Genomic DNA, 25162 nt, shown 5'->3' on the forward strand with positions numbered 1-25162 from the left:
TCATATTAATCAAGTTAAAGAGAGGATTTTCAACATTTAGATCCACACAATGATTATTTACTTGCAAATTGACAAAGTTGAAAATGGGCAATAGATAACATGTAAAAATCAAATGGCCTGACTGTCCTAATGTATCATTTGGATGGTAGTGACAGACTTACACAAGTGAGACATGTACAGCAGACATGTTCTCAAACAAGAAATTTATAGTGTCTGAAAAGATCATTTTATTAGAACATGCCTGACATATAGATCTCATCATGTAGGAATATTATGAACATCTAACTCACCTTTGAGTGTCCATGCAGGCATTGGCTTAAGTCTCTTATTTCTACTCATTGGTGGTCCTTCCTCGTATTGGGCATGGAGGAAAAGAAAGCTCATCAGACTCAAAGAGGAATTTTGCCGGACAAAAGAATCGTCGCCGTTAAAAAGTCAAAAATAGTGGATGAGACCCAAATCGAGCAATTTATAAATGAGATCCACATCTTATCTCAGATCAACCAAAGGAACATTGTGAAGCTCTTGGGTTGTTGTTTAGAGCAGAAGTTCCCATCCTGGTATATGAATTTATTTCCAATGGAACCCTCTCCCAGCATATCTATGGTGAGGGCCGTGTGTCGTCAATTTCCTTAGAAAACTGTCTAAGAATTGCTGCAGAAACTGCTGGGGCACTTTACTATTTACACTCGGCAGCTTCCACACCCATTTTTCATAGAGACGTCAAGTCTGCTAACATACTTTTGGATGATAATATCACAGCAAAAGTGTCTGATTTTGGAGCTTCAAGATTGGTTCCGTTGGATCACACTCGGGTAACGACATTGGTGATGGCGACATGGGGTTACTTAGACCCAGAGTACCATCAAACTAGCCAATTAATAGAAAAGAGCGATGTATATAGCTTTGGCATAGTTCTTGTGGAGCTATTGACAGGCGAGGGTCCCATTTCTTCCACTAGATCTCAAGATAATAGAAGCCTTTCCAAATACTTCCTCTCGTCGATGAAAGAGAATCGTCTCTTTGAAATTTTAGAGGAACGAGTTCGAGATGAAGGGGAAGAAGAACAATTCATGTCAATTGCGCAGCTCGCTAAGAGATGCTTGAAAATTAGGGGCGAAGAACGACCTACAATGAAGGAAGTGGTGGTGGAACTGGAGGGCCCAAGAAGGTTTCATGAACATCCTTGGGAACGAAAGAAACATGAAGAGATTGAGAACTTGTTAGGTAAACCTGGACCTTCACGGGGCTACTCTAGCAATGTAGAGATTGAGAACTTGTTAGGTGAACCTGGACCTTCACAAGGCGACACTAGCAATGCATTGGGCAGATATAGTATTGATGGCAACACCCTATTAGCACTTGAGATAGGGCGTTGATTAGCTTTTATTCAGTTTCCATTAAGGGTATGTTTGTTTCGCCAACTACCATAATAATGTAAAGAAAATGGGTAACGATTACAAATTACTTTACCTCTCCTGACAACAGTTGGATTTGGCCACTGATTCTTGTGTTTAGTTTATCCATGGTGAAATCATAATGATAGCATTTTACATTACTTCAATCTCAAATCATCACTAAAATTATCTAATGTTGTTGTTTGGATTAAATATTTTCATAGTAATACCAAGAAAAAGTGCAATGATTATAAATTCCTTTACTTGTCTCCTTTATTCTTTTTTCTTTTTCTTCTTGTAATTTTTTTAGAAAAGTGGGAGCACACCAGCTATAACTTTGTTGATTAAAGAAAATATTACGTCTTTCAAACAAGCACCGCTCATCATACACTCACTGCAAAGAACCTATACAAAGATGAATCAACAACAAACCGCCTCAAGATATACAAAAGCTATAAAGAGACAGATACAAACTAAGATCCCCAGCAACCACAGCAGAAATATCTCTTTAGATGCATTTGATAGGCCCCAAGCAATGCACTACACAAGGCACTTGCTAACACCACAAACAACCTACAAATGCTGCTTATAATCTGCACCCAATGTTGATCGACCTGCATCCGGATGAGCAACCCTTGCATCAAGCATAAAAACCCAACTAACGATTCCACAGCGGATCAGATCCATAGATCCACAGATCAACAGTTTTTTTCTTTTGGCAAGCACAAGCATCCTGATGAATAGATTCTTTTAGGACTTTTCATAAGAATAGATGGTCACCTATACAAGCCAATGATCACTAAAAAAACCCAGCTCTTAGACGGACAACCTGCCCAGCATTCACAATTTGCAGCAAATCTCCATATGAACTAACAACCACTCTGCTCTACTAATCTAGCTGCAAATTAACATTCAAATGCACTACAGCTCCGATCACCATGTAAGCCTGATGGCAAAACCACTTCTACCAGCACCATATTGCAGCCAAGGTGCAACAAATACTACAGTAACGCAGCAAACTTACAAGCTGCATCCACCAACTGGCAAGCACCAGCCTCAGTGACACCAAACATTCAGGTCCCCTAACAGAAGAAAATTACCAGCAAGCTCCAGGGAACACAATTATCACATAGAAGGCCACAACTGGACAATGGACTACAGGCAAGCCCCCTGCAACAACGAGCCTACAAGGACCTTCAACAAGGCGTGATCTGACTAGAACAGGGAAGCTGCTGAAGTGGGGCAGAGAGCACGCCAACCAGGAACAAAAAATTAACAAAACAGATCCATCGCCTAAATATATCTGAATTTGACCAACGATTCTGGTGTTTGGTTTGGTAGTGGTAAAATCATAATGATGACACATTTCATTTACATTACTTGGGTAATTAGTGAAACAAAACATGCATAAGAAGATTTGGCAACTCTTATTTGTTTCGAAGGTGATCCACTAGTGTCTGGTCTTGGTTCTGTAATTCAGATGAATAACATAAAGGGAATTGATATCTTCACTTACCTGGATTGATTTGATAGTATAAGTGTGTAACCATTTTTTGTCGTGGGCATTGAAATAGTAACCTTGTGTTGGGTGTCGATACGGTGGAGACGGAAGAAGCAGAATATGGTGAAGCAATCTCTCTTCATTACACATGCCAAGCTGATGTGCGAATTGAGTCCACCTATATACAAGGGCCAGTAAGGATGGTAATCTCAAAAATCACTCATATCTCACATTCGCCATTATAGTGATGGTTGAAAAGGAAAATAGTTACATTATCAAATATAACTGGGATGAACTGTGAAGAAAAAAACAAAAAAGAGTAATGGATAGAATTGTCTCGTGGTTTTATTTTTTTAATGTAGGCTATCCATTCTGGTGCCAATGAATGGGTGGACCTGATCAGTGCATTAGCCTGCTATATGTCCGGTGGAGAGATGGCTTTACCTTATTATGGTTCTTTAGGATTGGTATGTTGTATCATCCAACCCACTTGTGGTACTCAATTCTAGTATTGAAATCACCAAAGTTCGTGTAAATGGAGGCTACCATTTTTAATATGGTATTTGACTTTTACTTTACGTTTCAGGTAGAATAGTGTTTTATTGTATAAAGGGAGATACTGTTCACATACTAGTCCTGTAGGATGTATTCATGCAGTGAGCTTCTTTTACAACTCATGTTCACCTGCAGGTAAAGTTATTAACATGTAATGAAATTTATTCACCTATGTGTAAATGTCATTCAGTTGTCTAGGTGAGGTCTTCTGTATTGTGTATTAAAGTGTGTACGTACAAGTTGCATATGTACAGCTATATGGATAGAATCCCAGATATTTATTAAAATCTCCTATGTATTTCTGCATATCCTTTCCATATATCCCTGTCATTCTTTATAAAATAAACATGATACATTTTTCAAAATGTTAATTCCAAAAACTCAAAAACATTGTATGACAGCCCTGGTCAGGCTTTTAATGTTAACGGTTCCTTGCCAGCAGCCTGCCTCTCTGGTTCAACAGCATCCCTAACCGCTTAGCCGGCCTCATCGTCCATCCACGACATGTCGAGCTTAGGGAACCGCTTCTGGACTTCCTCCCGACAGTTGTAGTAGCCGATGCTGAAGAATTCATCCAACTTGGCTCTGTGGTCCTTGGAGGCCCTGTAGGGTTACACTGCAGCCACCTCTTTCGCCGGGATACCAGCTTCCAGCTCGGTCACCCTGGCATTCAGCTCAGCGCTTTTGTGCCTCCGGCTAAGAAGTTGAGGCTACCAACCAGGAAAGGTCAGCCTTGTGCTCCTCCATGGCCGTCCTTGGGGAATCGCAGAGAGACTCCTCTGCCTCAACCTCGGCCCGAAATGCTTCATGAGCCTCTATGGCCACTAACAGCTCCTAGGCCTTGCTTCGAGGTCGGCCTTAGCAGCTCCCAGCTGGCAGTCAGCCTCCTTGATCTGGCCCTTTAAGTCGAGCACGAGTAGCTAGACCGCGATATTGCCAAGGGCCTCCTATGATAGAAAAGAATTCAGGGAGTTAGCAGAAAAATAGTCAAAGAAGCAACTATACGACATTCCAACGACCGACATACCTTGATAGTTGTGGTCGCCATCATCCCGAGGAGGCGGTCTAGATGCATTGACAGTAGGGAGTTCACCTCCTCTTCTGGCACTGAGCTTCAACCCTAATTAAGGAGCACAACCAGGTGCCTCGGGTTGGACGAGGATGAGGGTCCCCCTGCAGCAGCACCCCCAAGAGCCGAGCTCTGGTGCTCAGAAGCACCCTTTGCACCCGGATCCTCCTCGGCTCGAGCCTACTCGACCCTCTAGGAGGGCATATCCAAATCAGCCACCTCCTACGGCTAAGCAGGAGGGGCAACTGCGGCCTCGGCCACTGTGGCATCGGCTACAGACGCGGCAGCAACGCCCAAAGGAGCATGACGAGCAGGAGAAGAAGTTGCCTTCTTCGCGGCAACTCTCAGCCTATTTAGCTTGGCCCTGACCGGAGCCCTCTTCTTCGACCTGGGACAATCAGACATTTCTGCAAAAAAAAAAAAAAAACAGTCAGAAGAACTACCAACCAGTAACAGAGCTATCGAGCCGAGAAACTTACCAGCTGGAGTAAGGTCGAACTGATGCAAAAGCTTGGCAATGACCAACCTCCTGTAGTCTCGCTGGTCAGCAGATCACGATTGGGCAACCCCAATCTGATGTAGAAGAGTCAGGAATGTTGGGTTGTGACCTAGGAAAAGCTACAAACAGAAACAACATGACATCAACACCAAAAGGAAGTGAATGAGATGCAAGTACAACAACTTGGTATGTGTTCCGACCTGGCAGGGCGTAGGAGGTCAGGACCCAAGACGATAAGCCATCCATCTCCCATTCTCCAAATGCAAAAAACCACATGTCCTTTCAGCCCATGTTGGAGGACGGATTATTGGTAATAATGGTCTGGCCTTTGTTCGGCCAAGAAGAAAAATAATACCAGCTATGAGAGTCAGGACTTCTCTTGATCTGGTATAAATAAAGGAGCCCATCCACTATGAGCTTGGTGTTCCCAACCAGTTGTCAAAGGACGTAGCAGCCAAAAATAGCCCGTCATATGTTGGGGTTTAGTTGTCCTAGGGCAACTCTAAGATGACATAATCTCTCTCACTAAAGGGGAGAGAGTCAGACGAAAACTGCAAGAAAAGAAAGCAGGATACAATGCGACCTCCCCAGCTTAGGGGACACGAAGATCCACCGAGATGGGAATACTGTAGATTGACCTGTGAGATTCCAAATCGGCCACCGTCAACCGTGACACGAATGTGTCAGCAGTAAGGACAAGCTTACCAGAGGATGAGAAAGCTGGCTCAACTTGTGGTTCTACCTCGAATGCGAGGACAAGCCCCTAAGGACCATACTCAACAAATAACAGAGATCTAGAATCAGAGGTACCACCTATTGACTCATCCAAAGGATGGTTAAAAATGGTGGTCGCACCAGAATCTCCCTCGGAAGACATCGGGGAGGAGTAAAAAAGAAAATGAAAGAGGAGAAGGGAGCAACGGAAAGAGTGTACCGGGAGAATGCTCGACACGAGGACTCCAAGTGTGAGGAGACGCCAGAAACCGAGAAGACAACAGAAGCAGTAGCAATAGCAGATCAATAGAGCTCGACCGCCTCACGATACAAATGAGTGAAAACGGAGGCAGACTCGGGGTATTTATAGACTCTCCTCATGCTACAGCTACTCCCTACAACGCCACGTGTCAGCGCAGGGTTGTGAGGCGATGCCTCGACTGATGCTTCTCTCCACCTTGTGTCAAGGGGTTCGCCCAAGAAGAGGCACGACGACTCGGTTGACCTGTCACCTCCAAATTCTCCCAGAAGCCGAGGCAACGTTTGCATTAATGGCATGCCTCTTCGGTTTTCGTACAATTAATGACGCCTTTTTGACTTCCACGCCTGTCACCGACCTTTCAACCCCCTCCTCTTCCAGATAGTGAAAACTCGAGCTGAGTTCAAATTTTGAAATTCCCGCATATCCAGATCAGTTTTAAATCTCATTTCCAGGCTCAAGCAGGCCGAGATCGGAAATGGGGGGGCAACTGTTGTGGGGAAAACCGAATTGGTCCCTCACACGGGAAGAGCGACAATTATCTACAAGTGATAGGCCTCTGAGCTAAGGAAGACCCCCCGAGTTAGTATGACCGAGGTCTGAGCAGAAGGGTCCTCAACACGGGACGAGCAGGTCCTCCAGTTTAGCGACAAGCCGCCTAGCTGAGTTGTCGAAGGACGAAGCTTGGTAGGAGAGGACTCGCCCCACCAGGAATGTCTACAACATGGGTAAGGAACCCATGGGGAAGGAGCTTGAGCCCCAAGCTCCCCAACATCCCGAGCTGACCAGGTTGACCACTGCCAGAGAGGCAGTACGAGAAATTCGGAGGGAATCTCGCCCCGGATCTGGAAGAGAAGGATCCGGCCTTATCTCGGCCAAAGATCACTCCAACAGATGCAGGCTCGAACGAAAATCACTATGACATATTCGAGCTCGACCAAATATCACTCCGACGTCTTCGGAGGCATGTCCGGGATAAGATTACCGTCAAAATAGGGACTCTCCAGCGTAGCACATTAACATAAGGAGGTTCAGAACCTCCGCCCAGACCCTATATACGACCGCTCTAAACCAAAAGAATCAAGGAAAAATGTAACATTTATGCCCCAATCCACATCTTTGAGATCATCTACTAGCCTGACTTAGGCATCGAAGGGTCCACAGTCGACCACCAACAACCCCCCACTGCTCATATCTTCTCTAGCTTTTGCAAGTCCATCGGAGGGTGCAATTTTACATCGATCTCGTCTGTTAGCTAGAATCTGGCAACAACAATGGCCATTCAAGAGATACCAATCGAAAACTAGAATGACAAACGGTAGTCTAAGATAAAATATATAATGCCAAAATTAAGCTACTTTAAAACTTAAATTATAAAAAACAAATGGAGCTAAAAATCCTTGAATATACCTTTTAAGCATAAGATGATGTTAAGTCCTTTGATTTTCCTATGGTGCTCACATTAATGAGGCTAGAATCCTCATATTTAACTATTGGGCTAAAAAAACGAGGCTTAATCCTCTGATATAACAATTCAGCTCAAATGGACCTTCTAAGGTCATCTATCTAAGGTATTATGGTCTCTCAAGGTTCTAAGGAGGGACATTGTGGTGAAGGCCGTCAAAATACGTAAATGGCTAAGGTCTTCAACACTAAATGAGTCTCCTGAATTAGATTTGGACTCATCTATATCATCCCATGTTGTCGTCATATCCTTACCTTTGGATCTTACTTTGCTAGCGCAATTGGTGACATCATGTACATAACCCTCACAGTTGGAACACTGGGTTACTCTTGGTCTTTTCAAAAATTTGCCTTTTACACACAGATTCAACCGACTTACCCTTTGTATTACAACTCTTCCCTCTACTAAACTTGAGGAATTTCTTAGAGTTTCTAGACAATTTCTCATCCGCATCCTCATCATTACAATCATAATATGATTCAACAATCTTATGCCTATGAGATGTTTTAAAGATGACTAATTTCTTCGTTCTAGACAGTGTCGTAAAGTGTAGTTCATATGTTTGTAGGAAATTTAAGAGTTCTTCTACATTCAAGATCTCACTTATATTTCTACACTCTTATATCGAGGTTATTTTGAGAGTGAACCTAACTGGAAGAGATCTAAGTATTTTTCTACATATACGATTATCCAGGATCCTCTTTTAAACCTCACATGGAGTTACAAATATCATTAAGTTTAGAATAAAACTCTATGAAAGTTTCATACTATTCCATTCTAATGTTTTCGAATTGAGTCATTCAGAGTTGAAGCTTCGATCTCTTTACTGTGTTAGTTCCCTCGTGTGTGACTTCCAATATGTCCCACTTCCTTACCCGTTTCACATGTGTAAATATATTTAAATTCATTGAGAGAAACCGCACAGTAGATAGCATCGAGAGCTTTAGCAATATAGGTATACTATGCTCTCTCATCAGCGCTCCATTTAAATTTATCTTTGGGAGCGCTAATGATTCTACCATCAACCACGACTTATTTTATGGGCATAGTCCATCCTTGTTCGACAATTGCCCAAACCATAGGGTCAAGGGATTTTAGAAATACCCTCATCATAGCCTTCCAATAAGCGTAGTTAGACCCGTTAAAATATAGTGGTCATGTGACGGCGTACACCTCTTGGATAGACATTATTCTTAACCTCCTAGGATCAACTCAAGGCGGTTCATCCCTTCAAGAGCTAACCGCTCTAATACCAATTGAAATTGCGTGAAATAGGATACCACGACTATGCATGGAAGCTTGGCGAAGCTATATAATGGTGGCTATGTCGTTTGGGGGGGGGGGGGGTTGATTAGGACCAAATAAAATTATGTCTTTTAACACACAATTACTTAATTAAACTAATATGTCAATTCAAACTAAGTAAAGCAATTAATACTAAGGCTTTCAAGCCAATAGTGGGTCCAATCACATTGACTACAAAAGATATGTCAATCAAACAACTAGTCTATAAATGATAGTATGCATGTGTGAGTAGAATAGGAGGTTTTAAATCAGGTTCACCTCTAACTTTTATAAGCGTATACTCCCGTCGGAGGCCTACACAAGGATTTGCCTACGTACTCACCCTTGTCGGTGGCCTACACAAGGACTTACCACGTATACACCCGTGTCAATGGCCTACGCAAGGACCTACACATGTACTCACCCGTGTCAGTGACAATACAGTCCTACACAAGACCCTGCGCGAGTTTGGGTTACAAACTCTACACTTAATCCTACACAAGGAATGAGTATGAACTCTTACAATTGACAACTTGTTTGTCGGATTGAGCTCCTTTTGTAGCAGCTTCTCGGGTCACATGGGAGCTGATTGAAGATGATTGTTGCTCTCCCATGCTTCAATCAGCTCCCCTTGTGCTCCATTGATCATTAATGGCGATGCTTGCCAATGCTTCAGCTCCAAGATCAAAAACCTCGCATGCAATGCTCCATTGAGGTGATTGAGGTGATTAAGGTGGTGGGAAATGGTGAAATCTCCTATAACTAATGGAAAGTTGTAATCTTAGGAGATTCGCCTAGATAGGTTTTTTAAAAGATTTAGACAAGGATATACAAATAAGGTTGGGTCTAATCTCTATAAAATGGTAGAATTCAAGTTCATCTTCAACGTGGATGTTGGAATCCTCATTAGAGTGTTAATCTCAAAAAAATGACTTAGAACTCATTATTTTAGAGGCTTAGAATGGGGGATATGAACATGGAATCACCTAGGCTTCTATTGCACCAAAAACTCGTCGATTTGCCCAAGAACCAAATGCCCTTTTATAAGAAACTTATTTGCAACGGCTATAAAACGGTTAGTTAGCGACTCTATCGATAGGATCAAAAGGGCATTCAATGGGATCGAAGGTCCTTCAATGGAATCAAATTGTTTGTTGATCCCATCGAGTAGGCAATTTGGTTACGGGATTGTTTCTTCAACTAGATCGAGCAAGTCTTCGATTCCATCAAGACCTATCAATAGTATGTCGATGGGATTGATGACTACTCAAAAATTGTTATTTTGAGCTATATATTTTACAGCAGTTTCGCACATCTAGCCTCATTTATTATATTTCAATTAGGCTTCTAAGGCTAAAGGATGATCAACAAGGTTTACCTATTAAGCTTAGGATCATTTAGAGGTAATTGGGTTGTTTTGGGTCAAAATTAGGGTCAACAAGGCACCCCATATACATGTTCTTTGCTCATTGGTGCTCCATGTCCTCTTGTGTCTTCAGTCTTCAACTTCCAAGGGCTCAACCAACTACGTGACATGTGGACTCACTTGATTGACAAATAAGGTGCACTAACAGATGCATGTGTTTTATCCACTCCACCATCCTAATTTATGACGCGGCTTGGGTGGATCCTGATTGTGAGGACCACCATGATGTATTGTCTTATATCCATGCCATCCACACATTTCGCCAGATCATTTTAGGGCATGAGCCCTACCTAAAAGTCCTCTTGAGAGCAATGATACACTCGATAGTTCTAAAACCTGGCAACTTGACAAGAAATCAAGCAAAGTCACCATGAACCTCAATGGCAATCTCGACTCAGATCAGACTCAAGTTGACTCGTCAAGTCAGCTTGCCTACTTGGTCAGCTCAACACAATTCCTGTTGAGTAAGTTTGTTTTTAAATTCAAAATAAAAAATAAAAAAATACAGTTATAAATATTAATCCTAGTTTACTATTTAAATATCAAGTCAAGTTGAGCTGAATCGAGTCTTTGAGTTAACCTAACCAGGCTGAATATCAAGCCAAGTAGAGTTTTTAAACTATGGATACACTTGGGCTGCTAATGGATATCCAGATAATCTAAGTAGACAAACCCTATTAACAGCAGATCTGATCTAGATGTCGGGTCTGATTAATAACCAGATCGGGTTCGGATCTGCAGTTGGGTGCCTGGGTCAAGCATCACTCTCATACCTGAATATATGATTTATTTATTTTTTAAATCCCATATTCTGTTATCTATATTGCTAACTAAAAACCATACAAAGGCATGTTTATTGAATGTATCTCAAACTGGATCTGAACCCTATATCTGAATGCTATTTGGCGCTTAAAATTAGACGGCCAACAAGACCTGACATCGGATTCAGATCTGGTACATCTTTGATGGTACACATATCCAAACCTGATGTGTCACTGATTCCATTAGCCAGTCTCCAGTGTCCAACCCAAACCAGGCCATTGACAGCTCTGGGAATAGCAAACCAATTGCTGGACCCAGTAGATGAATGGTCCAGATTACAAATGGGTCAGTTGAGATGCACCAATAGTAACCAGTCAACTTTTTTTTCTTCCAATTAGATCAATCTCATAATATGGCAATCCCCAACATTGGAAAAAACAAAATCTCATAACATCCCTGATATAAAAATAAATGAAATTAAAATAAAACAAGTAGTAACTCTTCTATTTGATTTGAGGAGCTTTCCTACGGTGAAACACATATATAAGACGCTCATGTACATGCCATCACATGTGCCAGCGTGGCCTATAGGTGCAATATCAAGCTGTTCATCATGTCGATCTGTCCATGCTGGCATTCTTGCACAAAAAATAATTCTGTTCCATCCATTAGGTGGGCCACAATTTTAGGAGCAGTTCATCATCATCATCATCATCGAAGCCTTTCCTAACTAATTGGAGTAGGTGATTTTAGTAGCAGTTGGATAGAATCAGAGATCTTGATCTCCAATACATGATTAGTTCTTGTTAACAGTGATTATGTATTATAGATCAAGATCTCTGATAGATAATTACTATTAACTAAAATGAGATGAACTCATTTTTAGGCCTCTGGTAGATGGGAAGGCTCTGTTTGGACGCAAAAGTGAATAAAGTTGCCAACAGTCAGTTCAATCAAGAGGAAATGACAAAAGTTAATTATTCTTCCTACCATTGATAACTGGGGCCCACATGCTCAGTGGTTTGACAATTGGAACCATTTTCATTTTTGGACTCTATGCTATAATGGGCCCCGCAAAGAAACTTAGGCTGAATAGATGACCATGAGCATCACTATCTGTAGATGAATTTAGAACAACAATGAAAAGAAAATTTTCAAAGGCTCACATTCAACTCTAGAAACCAAATTTTAGGGTCATCAATGAAGAATGATTATGGGATAATAGCTTACAGATGGTCATGATGGTAATATGGATGGTTCACATCATTGGACTATCTCATGATGGGAGCTCCAGTGGCTGGTGACACAAGCTGGATCCTATGTTTCAACAGGGAAAAACAAACTCAATAAGCATCCCTCAGACTGCAGTGCAATTACATTTCTTTCTAGCCTAACCATAAAACTAACAAAACTGTAATTTGGAGCCCAGAACCTCAATATGAATGCTAGAGAAACAATTTCATGTCTTTTATTTCATTAAGTTAGTAATCACAATTCTATTAGATGCTGCATCCAAACATACCCTAACAATGCAAAAGCCACAAGAATAAGCTCTGTTGCAGAGACATTTTTCTGCACAACTGTCATTCATATGCATGTGAAAACCAGTCAATGGACCAGACCCAGGCAAGGCAAAATCAAGTGTTTTTAATAGGCCAGGTGCAAATAGTTCAGGATCCGAGGCCGATGTCAACCCTGGGCCCGGCTTGTTGACAGACCTAATTACAGCTAATCGCACACCAGTTAGAGAATAGGAACACCTTGGAAATTAATGCCATTGAGAGAACATACCAGGTTAGTTTGATTCAACGCCACACTGAAATGAAAACAATACTGAAAATGCCCCCTCAATGCTGCAAGAATTCAAGGATATCTGAATGTAGATTGAACAATTTCTTCAGCTCTTCTTTTATGATGCAAACCATTCATAAGGGGAGTCCCATCATGGATGGTGATGGAAGAAACACCCAATAAGATCTTCCTCTTCGAACTGACACAACAGTCTGGTTGAGCCCTAACCAAATGCAGTAGTTGTTCATTGGCAACCCTCTGCTCAGATTGCCATGATCCTGATATGATATTGGGATTGGCACATCAGGTGAAGAGTTTAGCTTCCCTGAGGTGAGGTCCCACCTGTGCAATGTTTCTGGATCAAAACCAAAATAATATCTCTCAATTGAGCATCAGATCATAACTCAATTTAATCAGTCAGCGGCCACGTTAGAAGTTCCAAATCAGTCAAAGTATCTGAGCAACCAGAATCAAACTCCACACAAGAGAGCAGTGACTCCCATGCCCTTGCCTCTGGAGCTACAGACCTACCAAGCATTTCCTCAAGAACTCGTACTGCTTCGCTGAAGAGCCGGCATTCACACAACCCACATATCATCAAATCCAAAGTTGCAGCCCGAGGAACAAACCCTCTCTCCAACATTTCCACCAACATCTCGAAAGCTGCAGCCATCGCACCTTTACAAACCAAACCATCAATCAAAACCCTATACGTGTGCAAATTCCCCTCAACACCCTTCAACCCCATCTTCCCCATGAGCACCCTCGCTCTCCCCACATCCCCAACCTTGCATAACGCCATCATGATCGTATTGTAGGCGACCACATCAGGCTTGCAACCCACTTGTTCCATACGAATAGTCATATCAAGAGCACCGTCAAAATCTCCCTTCTTGCAGAGACCGTTGATATAAACACTATAAGTAAAAGCATCCGGAACAAGACCCATGACAAGCATTTCGTCGAAAACTTCCTCTCCTTTCTGAAAATCACCTGCTGAGAAAAACCCATCCAGAACACTAGTGTAACTCACGATATCGGGCTTTATACCGTCCACTTTCATCCGATTCAGGACATCAAAAGCGTCCTTTGCCCTCCCCTCCTTAACAAGAACATTAATCACATTTGTGTACTCCCTCCCATTTGGTGAAAAGCCAGCCTTCCGCATTTCTTCAAGGAAATTGACAACTTCAAGTGAACCAGCATGTTTACAAAGTGATGAGAGTATCATCGAATACAATCTTGAGTCGGGCGTGCACCCATGAACTTCCAATGCCATCGTATTTAAGAGCTCGGTGGCCGAATTCACCTTCCCAAATCTACAAAGAGCCTTAACAAGAATCCAAAACGTAGAATACTCGAGTCGAACATTCATCTCTAGAGTCCTCATTAGAACATCATGAACCAACACAAAGTTATCTTCTTTTCTACATAAAACAGCAAGCAATGTGTTGAGGGAGTGTACTGTTGGGGCACACCTGAGTCTCGGGATCCGGTAGAACAGTTCGATGGCATCATGGAGCATGCCTGCATTGCCATAGCTTCTGATGAGATCGACAAACATCCTTTCTGGGGGATTGAATTTCTCGATTCTTTCGAGGCGGTCAAGGACCGGGGAGAGTTGGGAGAGGAGAGATCTTTGGGATAGGTGGTTGATGATAAAGGAGTAGGCAGAGGGGTTTGGATCACAGCCGTAGCTACTGAAGGAAGCAATGAGAAGAGAGAGGAGATTGGTTTTTGGGTTTTGCTCTTCCTTTACAGCTGCTTTCTTTAGTTCTTCCATGGCTTGCTGCTCATTGAAGGTTTGCTGCCATTTGCCTTTGTATGGGGAGAAAGGCCATTTCCTTCTTCTTCTTAGACTGCTGCTGGTTTTGGAAGAGCCAAAGAACACCATCCTTTTTAACTAATCTGTTGATAGAATTTGGAATTGAATGAGTTCTAACTGTTGATAATACATGCCTGCCACAACCATAAACAAAATCACATCTACATGATCCTAGAGTAAATTGAATGAGTTCTACCAACTGAAAATCACACTGATTGAACAATCTTAACCATCTATTTGGGGCGTATGCTGTTCCAAAACAGGTGACACTATTGTAGTGTTGGATGCAGTTCATGACTTCATGTAAGTCACATTTATGTTGGATGAAAATGGTTACAAACTATCACGCCCTACTTACATTCATCTCAGAAACAAACTATATTCTTCTCTTAGACATTTCATCAAACAGGTGAATGGAAATAACTCAAAACCACATAACCAAGCATAGAAAAGGCAAGAGAAACATCAACAACCATACGCATCTCTCCTAATAATCAACAGCAAGCAACGCAACAGCGTAAAATTTAAAAAATAATAATAATAATAATAATAAAGAAAAAGAAGAAGAAGAACTATAGATAAATCAACCCAACAAAAACAAAGATAATAGGAAACAGAAAAAAAAAATGAAATTCAGTAGGAACCAAGTGGGCCACCCATGAACAACAAAGATTGTTGGGACACGAGAAACACACCACGGATTGCATATGGCCCCAAAAAAACCATGATCCGATGATCATATCCATAAAAACAAGCGCATGCAAAATGGATGGTGAGAGTTTAAATGGCCGTACAATCGACTGTGTAGGCCCTTGCCTGAATGGCTTTGATCATCCGATCGTAGATTGGGGCCATGTGCAACCACAGTGGACCCCACCTATCCAATTATCAACGATCTACATAGGTAGGCCATTGTGGACCCCACATGTAATCAACACCATAATAAAATCAGGTAAAGAAGAATTCGTAATACCCGAAAGAAGGAAAAATCTCTGCTGATTTGGAATTTGGAAAAAGAAAAAAAAAAAAAAACCCGTTTGGCCTCCTTCAACTGAATTTGGTCACACACAGCTGAATTTTGTGCGAGAAAGACTTTGATACTCTGGCAGAAGGTGATCGTTGATACGAAGGCACTAAGAAACTGCATAGGTTTGGCTAGCGACGCCGCCATCAGCCAGGTGGCTGGCTAGTGGTCGGTGCTATGTGGACTCTACCATGATGTATGTGTTTTATCCACGCCGTCCATCCATTTTGAAAGATAATTTTAGTTCTTGATCCCAAAAATGAGATAGATCTAAATCTCAGGTGGACCACACCATGGGAAAAAAGTAGTGATCCACCAGTAGCTCCTGGGCTGGTGCTCGTAGCTGGCGCTTTTCCATTGGTGCGTCAGAGTAGGCCCCATCACAGCTATCGAGGTAAGTGAAATGACTATTGCAAACGGCGTTACGGCCCGTTTCACCCGAGTACCTGCTCGAGATGAGAAAGCATCCGAATTCTCTCCCGCCTCTCCCTCTTTCGAGTCCAACAAAAACTCATTTCTCTCCCGCTCTCTCTCTCTCTCTCCCTTTCTCAAATCCAACAGAAACCGCCATGTCTTTGTTGCATCTCACGGCGTGCTAACCCTGACGCATGAATCAGACCTCGAATCCAAAGCCTCTCCCCCTAGGAGCCCTCCATTGTCCGAGAGAAACCCAAACACTCCACATCAGGTCTCTCTCTCTCTCTCTCTCTCTCTCTCTCTGTCTCTCTCTCTCTCTCTCAATCTTATTTGCAACAGCATGGGGATTTGGAGATTTATCATTTTCGAATGTGGATTTGGTCATTTTTCAGCTTCGTATGTCGATTTTTAGGATTTGGGGATTTTTCAACCTTGGAAGTAGATTTTAGAATTTAGGAATTTTCCAACTTGAATGTGGAAATTGATTTGGGGAATTTAACATCTTCTTCTTCTTCTTCATCTTCTTTTTTCTTTTTTGTCTTTTCTTTTCCATTTTTGTTTTCAAATTGATTGTTGGAGGGTTGTTCAAAGTGGCACCTACCTGAAACCCTCTTTTGTACCGCCTTGTGCTCTTCCCTAGATGAAATGAAGTATTTGTTTGTCTGAAAAAAAAAAAAAAAAGGTAGCACCTACCTGATGAGTAGCCCAGATTTTGGGGCTTGAGAGCATAATGTTATCATGAAATTCGAGTAAAGAAGGAGTTCAAAACATGTGACATGTTGGTGGGAAAGAGAAGGCTGCATTTTTCTTTTTCTTTTTCCTCCCCTCCCTCCGTCTTCTCCCTCTATAGATAGATGAATAGGTATAAAAATGCTAAGGCTTGCCTGTTACCACAATTCAATCATTTAGAATTCTCCACTGTATGTGGGTCACATGGCAAAACTTTTATCTCAGTCCATGAGACTCAATACAGAGGTCGGTTAGAAATGTCGGAATTTCATATGAGCAGTTCTTTTGGATGGTTAGCATCTTTGGTCGTTGAGATTCCTTCCCAAGTGGTCCATGTATGGGGTGAGCTTTTGGAATCGTCTAGATCATCATATGGTGGGCCAGTAAGGAGAGCCTCAACATTTTTGAAATAGGTAAGTTGTTACGTTTTTTGTTGGAAGATGAAAACACCAATTGGGCTTTGGATTAGGGATGACACGAAATCTGAAGTTGATATGTTATAGCTTTAAAAACTTACAGAGCTATTGTTTTCAAGGGTTGGATTAAAATCAAATATAAATTATGCTTTTCTATAATGTGCAGGAAGGGGAAAGTGAAGAGTATGATTAAGGAAGAACATGAACCGGGGCATGATCCACAAATTCAAGCTTGGTGAATGCTTTTTTACTTTGAAGGTTGATTGGTAAAATGGATGGTAATTCATTGAAGAGTCAAGCATTTGATGAGCCACGTCGAAAGTTAGATTTTGACACCGAAATATATGTTCAAAAAACAAGCCAACAAATAGATGTCCAAGAAGCAAGTCAACATGTATTGGTCAATGTAGATGAGAATTTAGATGAAGAGCCAGAACTAGGTATGGAGTTTTCTTCTGACGAGAGTGCATTTCAGTTTTACAATCGGTATGCTAAGAATACAGGGTTCAGTGCTCGAAGGGGATGGGTGAAGAAAGCAGATGATGATACCATCATACTTAAGAGAAGATTTTGTTGCTCTAAAGAAGGTAAAAAACGTGACAAAAAACAAGGTGAGCCTCCAAAATTTAGGCGTCCGATTACAAGAACTAATTGCCTAGCATCCATGATGATTAAGCTTCAGATGAATGGAAAATATAGTGTGACTAAGTTTGTTGCAGAGCATAACCATGAAGTTATCACACCAACAAAGGTACACATGTTAAGGTCACACAGAGGCATGACCGATGCTCAAAAAGATGAAGCGGATAATGCTGATGGCTCGGGAATAAAACCCAGGGAGGCTGTAGAATATTTTAGTAGACGATCTGGAGGTCGAGAGAATCTGGGTTTCCAATCCATTGGCTACAAAAATTACTTGCGGAAAAAGAGAATGAAAGTGATGGAAAGGGGTGATGCAGGGGCCGTTTTACAATACTTTCAAAAAATGCAAGCGGATAATCCATCTTTTTTTTATGCAATACAAGTGGATGAAGATGATCAGATCACGAATATATTCTGGGCAGATGCGATTTCAATAATGGACTATAGTGTTTTTGGAGATGTGGTTTGCTTTGATACCACGTACAGAATAAATAGTTATGGACGACCATTTGCCCCATTTATTGGGGTGAATCATCATAAGCAAACTATAATATTTGGTGGGGCTTTGCTATACGATGAAACGATTGAATCTTTCAAGTGGTTGTTCGAAACATTTTTTAGTGTCATGTTTAGAAAACTACCAATGACAATCCTTACTGACCAAGATGCTGCAATGGCTAATGCAATAGCTTCAGTGATGCCAGGAACATATCATCGCCTATGTATTTGGCATATCTATCAGAATGCTGCCAAGCACCTTAGTCATGTATTTAAAGGTTCAACAAGTTTCGAACATGATTTGAATAGATGCATATATGATTATGAGTACGAGGAAGAGTTTCTAACTGCATGGAATAACATGATTTTGAAGTACAATTTAATGGATAACAAGTGGTTACAAAATCTATTTAAGGAAAAAGAAAAATGAGCTTTAGTTTATGGAAGAAATACATTTTGTGCAGACATGAAAAGCACACAATGAAGTGAAAGTATGAATAACTTATTGAAAAATTATCTGAACTCTAAATACGATCTTCTGCGTTTCTTCACCCATTATGAACGGGCAGTGGCTAGTCGACGATACAAGGAATCCATGGCTGATTTCAAAATGAGGCAAAGTACCCCAGTAATGTTTCTTGATGTGAAGATTTTAAATGAAACGGCAAAGGTGTACACTCCAGAGGTATTTGAAATGTTTCAAGAAGAGTATAAGAAACATCTTCGTTATTCAATTTCTAAATGTGGTGGATTTGGCACAATTGCAGAGTATTGTGTATATAATGATAAAGATGAAAGACGTACTGTTAGATTCAACTCTTTAGATGGTACAATGACGTGTAGTTGCAAGAAATTTGAGTTTGTGGGGATCCTATGTGGTCATGCATTGAAAGTTTTAGATTTTTATAATATAAAAGAAGTTGATCCTCGGTATATTATGAAAAGATGGAGAAGAGATGCAAAAGAAGGTTTTGGTAGAGATCATACCAGGGTACCAACAAAAGGCGAGCATAATATTGTTTTAGGTAAGCGGTACAAATATTTGTGTAGCAAGCTCCATAGAATTGCAGCAATGGCTGAGGAACATGATGAGTTGTTCAAATTTGCTGATAAATACACAGATAAATTCCACGATGAAATGATGGAACGTATGAAAGGGATGAAGGAACCTCCACTAAGGTCGTCTAAATCCGTTGATGAAAGCATAGAGATTGAACACGCACATCATAAGCCGACTGAAAGTGAAGAGACTAGACGTGCACACTCTAGACGAAATGAAAACGTTGATACTAAAAGTGCATGCCATAAGCCAACTGAAAGCATAGATATAGAAACAACACACCCTGAGCCTATTGAAAAAGAAGTTACTTTTGTTAATAGCCAAAGTTCACAAACTGTAAGTGGGATTAAAGTTAAGCCTCGAGTTAGGGGCAACCGTCGTGTGTATCAAAATCCGCTGGATAAAGTACGGAAGAAAAAATCTCGTACTGAATCCGTTCAACCACAAGCAAATCAAGAGAGACGAGAAACTGCTCAAGCACCAAACATAATGCACCCTACTTCATTTCAACCTTCAAATTATTCAATTCCTTCTCCTGAACTGAGTCATCTTAATCAGGTATCAGTGAGAACTTATTTACCAAATCTTGTCATGTCACATGTTTATGTTCTTTAAATACTTGATTTTTTTTCCCTCCATCAGGGTACACATATTGCTGTCATGAGTCCCTCAGAAGTACCGATAGGATCCCATGTAGGACCCGGTCATCATATGGTGATTGGCTACACTCCTGCCTCTAGTGGGTCCATAAATGCACCACTGGTTCAATTTCGATACCAAGCACCTCATTCTGGCATGTTTCAACAGAATCTCTTCAACATTAGACCACAGGTAAAAGTGCGATTTAATTTTGTATATTTTTAATATTAGATTAACATTTATAGGAGTCGACATTCATGTAAGTTGTGCTCATTAAAGTTTTCATTATTGTGTTTTTGCTATGCTAGACTTCAATTGGTACCAGTCTGAGTCGTTTTGGAATACCTAAGATCGGCCCTAGTGGATCAATTAGTGGTCCTTTGGTTGCTTACCAACCAAGTACAAACTTGTACAAGCACATTCCCTCAAGCAACCTGCAATTGGCACATTTACGTGAAGATACATCTATAGGAAGTATTGCATTTCAACAGGTAAAACTGTTAATCTCTATCATTCATAGTATTGAATGAACTTTTTAATTTTCAATACAGTGAGACGTCTTATTCATTGAAATTTGAAATCCCTGTATGCAGTTATCATCAGCACCATGTGATAAGAGTCAACCGTCACAGTGTGAAGAACACAACCTACATTTGAATAAATAGATTTTCTTTCCTCAAAGGTGAGTGTATGTTCTAACTCTTCTTACAAAAGCCAAAAGATTGCAACTTGATTGATGAAATCTGTTTACTTTCTTTTCTCTTTACAGAACGAAAGAAAAAGAAGAAGAAATTTTGTGTTTTGTGTGCAAAAGTTTGTGATATTAAGGTAGGAAGGGACCAATGCGCCATCCATATCCTTCATGGGACTTTTTGAGGTGGAAAGGATCTGATTTTCACAAGCATGTTTTCTCCACTTATGTGGAATTTTGAGATGGGAAATCAAAAGAGATGTTGATTTGGCTTCTTTGGTGGGAACTCCCATAATGGTATTCAAATGTTCAAGGCATCCATCAGGTGGACTATTGCAAAAAAAATAATCAAGGCGCTCCATTTAGAAGGTGAGCTATGATATAAATAGGTTGTCAAGTTACAAAATTTCAGCTGATTTTAGTGAGCACCCATTTTTCCACCTACTATGCTAGCCTTACTAATAGCAAAAAGCCACTTGAAGTTATTGAGTCGGAATTTTGTCAATAAATTTGGAGTCAAATTTGTTGTCAAAATTAGTAATATATGTGCTTGTAATAAGACCTTTGTTGTCAAATTTGTCATAGTTGTCAACCATGTGGGGTCGAAACTTCCATAAGACTTTTGTCGTCAAATTTGTCAACATTGGAAAGTCAAAATTTGTTCCTAAATTTCGTCAAAAATATGAAGTTAAATTTGTACATTACAAAATGCCGATGCTTGTTTTTCAATAAGACCTTCCAATATTTTCCATTTTAGCCATCCAATAATCATTCAAAAATCTTATTTATGGATAACGAACAAAGTGTAATATTTTGTTCATGATATATCTAATTGAGACATCATAGTTTGAATTACCTGTATTCATGTATGTAATGTTTTAGTAAATTCTAATTGCTTATGTATCATCCATTATACTTTGCCAATTTGTAACTGCTTTTCTACTTTATTTGCATAGAATGCTTTTTACCTTATGATTTTTTCTTGTTGATAATGTTGCAGGTAAATTCTACATGTCTGAAATGATGGTACAAGATGTGTATGAGAGGATTACATTGCTCTTCAGCACTTTTGGGTTTTTAAGCTGCATGTAGCTTCATAGCTGGAAGCAGTCGCAGCCCTCATGGCTCTCCATGTAGGACATGATATGGTTTTCAACAACAGCCCCTGTATGTAGCAGCAGAAGCAACATGTTCTTTTCAAATCAATGTGGCCTTCTTTTGCTCCCTGCGGTTGTCCTGCGGCTGATGTTGTGCAAGTTTTGGATAGGAGCTACCCTGGTCATTTTGTCTTGGGCTGTTGTGGGTTTGGTGTGGTCTTATTGTGGTGTGCAGCTGGTTTATAGGGATGGTAGTTAGTGGGTGTCATTGAAGATTTAGATCAGTTTTGGGGTGCCAGATTGGTGGCTTGTTCTGTGGGTCTGTTATAATTTTTTAATTTTTTTAGCCCTGTATAGTTTTTTGTTTTGTTTTGTTTTGTTTTTTTTTTTTTTTTGTACAAGTGCTCTAAATGATAGGCGTGACTGTTGCCCTTTTTGTTGGCGTCCGCCTGAATAGTTGTATAGAGCATTTCCACTCAATAATCTTGGGTGGTGTGCTTCACCTTTAGAAAAAGAAGAAGAAAGAATGGGTATATATCAATATGGGCAAGATTTGGATTTTGAATATGTGATTTAGATGTGGATTGAATATGCAATTGAATGATTAACAGGTTGAATGTGGATTGCATGTGTAACTGAATGTAAATGCGTTGTTGGCAAATAATCAAGTCCTTTTTGTTGCTTTAGCCTTGTCAATATGATGAACGCATTGAAATATGTAAGTTTCCCAGATATTTATTTGAAGGTAAGCAGGATTGTTATGTAGGCTATGGGTATGTTCTCCGAATAAAAGGAGCCAAACTGCTCACCATAATTTGCAAGAACATTGGAATGCATTCCTTATTCAAGTATGCCCTACATCAACCTTGATAGTCACTATAAAATATAAAACACCTTTGATATGCTACACTCTCTTCCTTAAGCTTATTTTATGGGACCATGTTTGGAATTTTCATTGATCTGGAGAATTTTTGTGTGTGTGAAAACCACAATAGGCCTAACATATTTGACAGTCTGTATCTTTTGTCGGCCCTATTTGTTAATGTACATATTCAAACAAGTGATTCTTGAGATCCTTGGCTTGTATAGATTTATGCCATATTAACAAAGTTCAACTAGTGTGCTCATCTACCTTTCCATGAAAGAAATAAAAGACTAGCAACCAAAGTCTAAAATTGCAAAATCCTTATCCTGAGTTTTTAAACTGCTCTATAGCTCTATAGCTACGGTTTTAGTCCGTAGTATGACCGTAGGTCGAAGTCTGAAAATTATAGCTACGGATTTAATCCGTAGCTAATTTCTCCATTTAAAAAAAAAATATTATAATCATTCATTCATTCAATTACCACCTGCATAATCATTCATTCATTCAATTACAATCCTTTGTTTAATTACAATCCTTCATTCAATTCCAATCCTTCATTCAATCAATTACAATTACAATTACAAAATTAGTTTCCTAGTAATTCATGAAAGCAGGTGGACTCTGCAATATTCCGCAAAAGAAAGAAAAAACAGGCAGTCATTTGTTGAACTCTACCCTCACAGCAACAGAAAGGACCATTTGCTGTATTCTTGAAAATTACCAAAAGGAAGATGGCATTGAGATTCCGGCACCTTTACAACCCTTCATGAGTACTGCCTTCCTTCCCTTCCAGAATAGCCCAGCGCCAGAGATGAAAGGAAAGAAGTCTAAAGCCAAGGCAGCTGCTTAAACATGAGAACCGAAACAACCGGAAGCATGATCGGCTATGTTACCAAAATATTACATTGAGCAATGTGTTGTCACATTTATCTGATATGATCAACTTTTAGAAGAAGGGGTTGAATTGGCCCAACACCACCACCACCACCACCACCAACACTACCACTACCACCACCTCCTTATGGCTGGTTGCAAAAATTTTTATTCAGTTATTGTGCAACTGTCTTCCTCAAAAATATTTAGTAGTCATTGGCGTGCTTACAGCCACACTTCTTTTTGTGGAAGTTGAAAAAAAGAGTGGATGGTTGGTTTTTTAAAGGAGTCGAAAGCAGCTCAGTGTATTTGAATTGTTGTTCGACGTTCCTGATGACAAAACTGCATTCCAAGTACTTGAAGATCCCTTGTAGAAGCTCTGGCTGGACCTCATTCGTCCATGTCTATGGGAGATTGGAAAAAGTGTATGGTGACAATGACAACCAGGGGTAACAAAAAGTTTTTGCTAAGGCACCTTGCAATTCTCACAAGTAGCTTTGACAATCTCCTTATTCAGCATTCTTGAATTAACTTTCTCCAAGAACTTCAAGTACAACTCATGAAAATTTGGCTCAATGCTTGCTCTATCAAATATAATGTCCATAAAGTAAAAATCAGCTGATGAAACTAAAAGGTTATTAATAAGATATCACCATATACTCAGCAAACCATGGATAGTACTGCTCTTTCAGGACATCAGTAAATTCTTTTGCTTTCACATCCATATTTGAAGCTGAAATATTATTAATCATAAATAAAATCTTGTCATGTATCTCTGATGCAGGTTCCTGTATGAAATAAACAACAAACTCAAAACTTTCAAAATACAATCGAGAGTTCCCACAAACAAATTTTCAAAAAAGAAATGTTGGGCCACACAAGGACAAAATAAATGAGCAGTTATGAAAAATATATTGACGGTCCGAATTCAATATCAAATGGGGCATTCAACTAATTTCATCATCTATGGTCTCATACACGTAGTCACGGATTAGATATTTTCTGAGGTAATACCTAAATTGGGTGGTGAGATGATGTCGAAAGATTTGATCGGTGGACCTTACACTGTTGGGTATCTATAAGCATGCGACCCTATCAATCAAATCTTGCCATGTCATCTCACCACTGAAGTGAGATTCTCTTTTCGAATCTTTCTGGTGGAAAATGATTTGTAAAGCTCCCTTGTTTCGATTTTTCTGGCCGAGTAGGATTTATAATGTTGAGCCAAATAGTTATTATTCCCAAAACATAGAACTAAGTTCCAATAATTTTGTTCCCAAAAAGTTTGTTCCATAGCCGAGTTATAAAGCATGTTATTGTTAGTGCAAAGATCATGTTTTTGTTACAAAAATTCAATACATGCATGTCCAAAAGACCAAAACAAGCATCAAATAAGAACAGATGCACCATGGTTTTTCACAACTCACTGCAATTCCTTAAATTGTAAAAAAAAAAAAAAAAAAAAAAAAAAAAAAAAAAGGTAAATTTCTGAAAATATCGATGAGAAATGCTAGGTTGACTGGCATGAGGAGAGATTAAAGAGGCAATTTGCAGTACACAAACCAATATCAACTTGTGCAACATCTAGACCACTCATTACAGAGGTATTTTACATCTAGATTACAAACATCGAGCCCACAAATTGTGGTCCATCACCTGTGATT

The 25162-nt window shown here is 40.2% G+C and overlaps 3 protein-coding genes, 1 long non-coding RNA gene and 1 pseudogene across 4 annotated transcripts; 4 read left to right on the plus strand and 1 right to left on the minus strand.

The window, feature by feature from the left end:
• Positions 1-363: 363 nt before the first annotated feature.
• On the plus strand, positions 364-1441 carry LOC131254344 (wall-associated receptor kinase 5-like; annotated as a pseudogene).
• Positions 1442-3712: 2271 nt separating this feature from the next.
• Positions 3713-15578, minus strand: LOC131253526 (pentatricopeptide repeat-containing protein At2g38420, mitochondrial-like). Its single transcript, XM_058254551.1, has 5 exons — positions 15521-15578; positions 12723-14630; positions 5002-5140; positions 4481-4929; positions 3713-4400 (listed from the first exon to the last, which is right to left on the minus strand). The coding sequence occupies exon 2, from the start codon at positions 14614-14616 to the stop codon at positions 13132-13134; it is 1485 nt and encodes a 494-aa protein (XP_058110534.1). The 5' UTR covers positions 14617-14630; positions 15521-15578; the 3' UTR covers positions 3713-4400; positions 4481-4929; positions 5002-5140; positions 12723-13131.
• Positions 15579-17404: 1826 nt separating this feature from the next.
• LOC131254345 (protein FAR1-RELATED SEQUENCE 5-like) lies at positions 17405-18703 on the plus strand. Its single transcript, XM_058255333.1, has one exon. It carries the CDS (start codon positions 17405-17407, stop codon positions 18701-18703), a length of 1299 nt encoding a protein of 432 aa, XP_058111316.1.
• On the plus strand, positions 17504-20321 carry LOC131254346 (protein FAR-RED ELONGATED HYPOCOTYL 3-like). The gene is made up of 3 exons (XM_058255334.1): positions 17504-19891; positions 19976-20164; positions 20298-20321. Exons 1-3 carry the CDS (start codon positions 18767-18769, stop codon positions 20319-20321), a joined length of 1338 nt encoding a protein of 445 aa, XP_058111317.1. The 5' UTR covers positions 17504-18766.
• Positions 20322-20334: 13 nt separating this feature from the next.
• LOC131254092 (uncharacterized) lies at positions 20335-22494 on the plus strand. The gene is made up of 3 exons (XR_009175494.1): positions 20335-20463; positions 20566-20654; positions 21664-22494. It is a non-coding gene; the product is annotated as an uncharacterized LOC131254092 (long non-coding RNA).
• Positions 22495-25162: the final 2668 nt, after the last annotated feature.

This window comes from Magnolia sinica, chromosome 8 (genome assembly GCF_029962835.1).
Source record: "Magnolia sinica isolate HGM2019 chromosome 8, MsV1, whole genome shotgun sequence".
Lineage (NCBI taxonomy): Eukaryota > Viridiplantae > Streptophyta > Magnoliopsida > Magnoliales > Magnoliaceae > Magnolia > Magnolia sinica.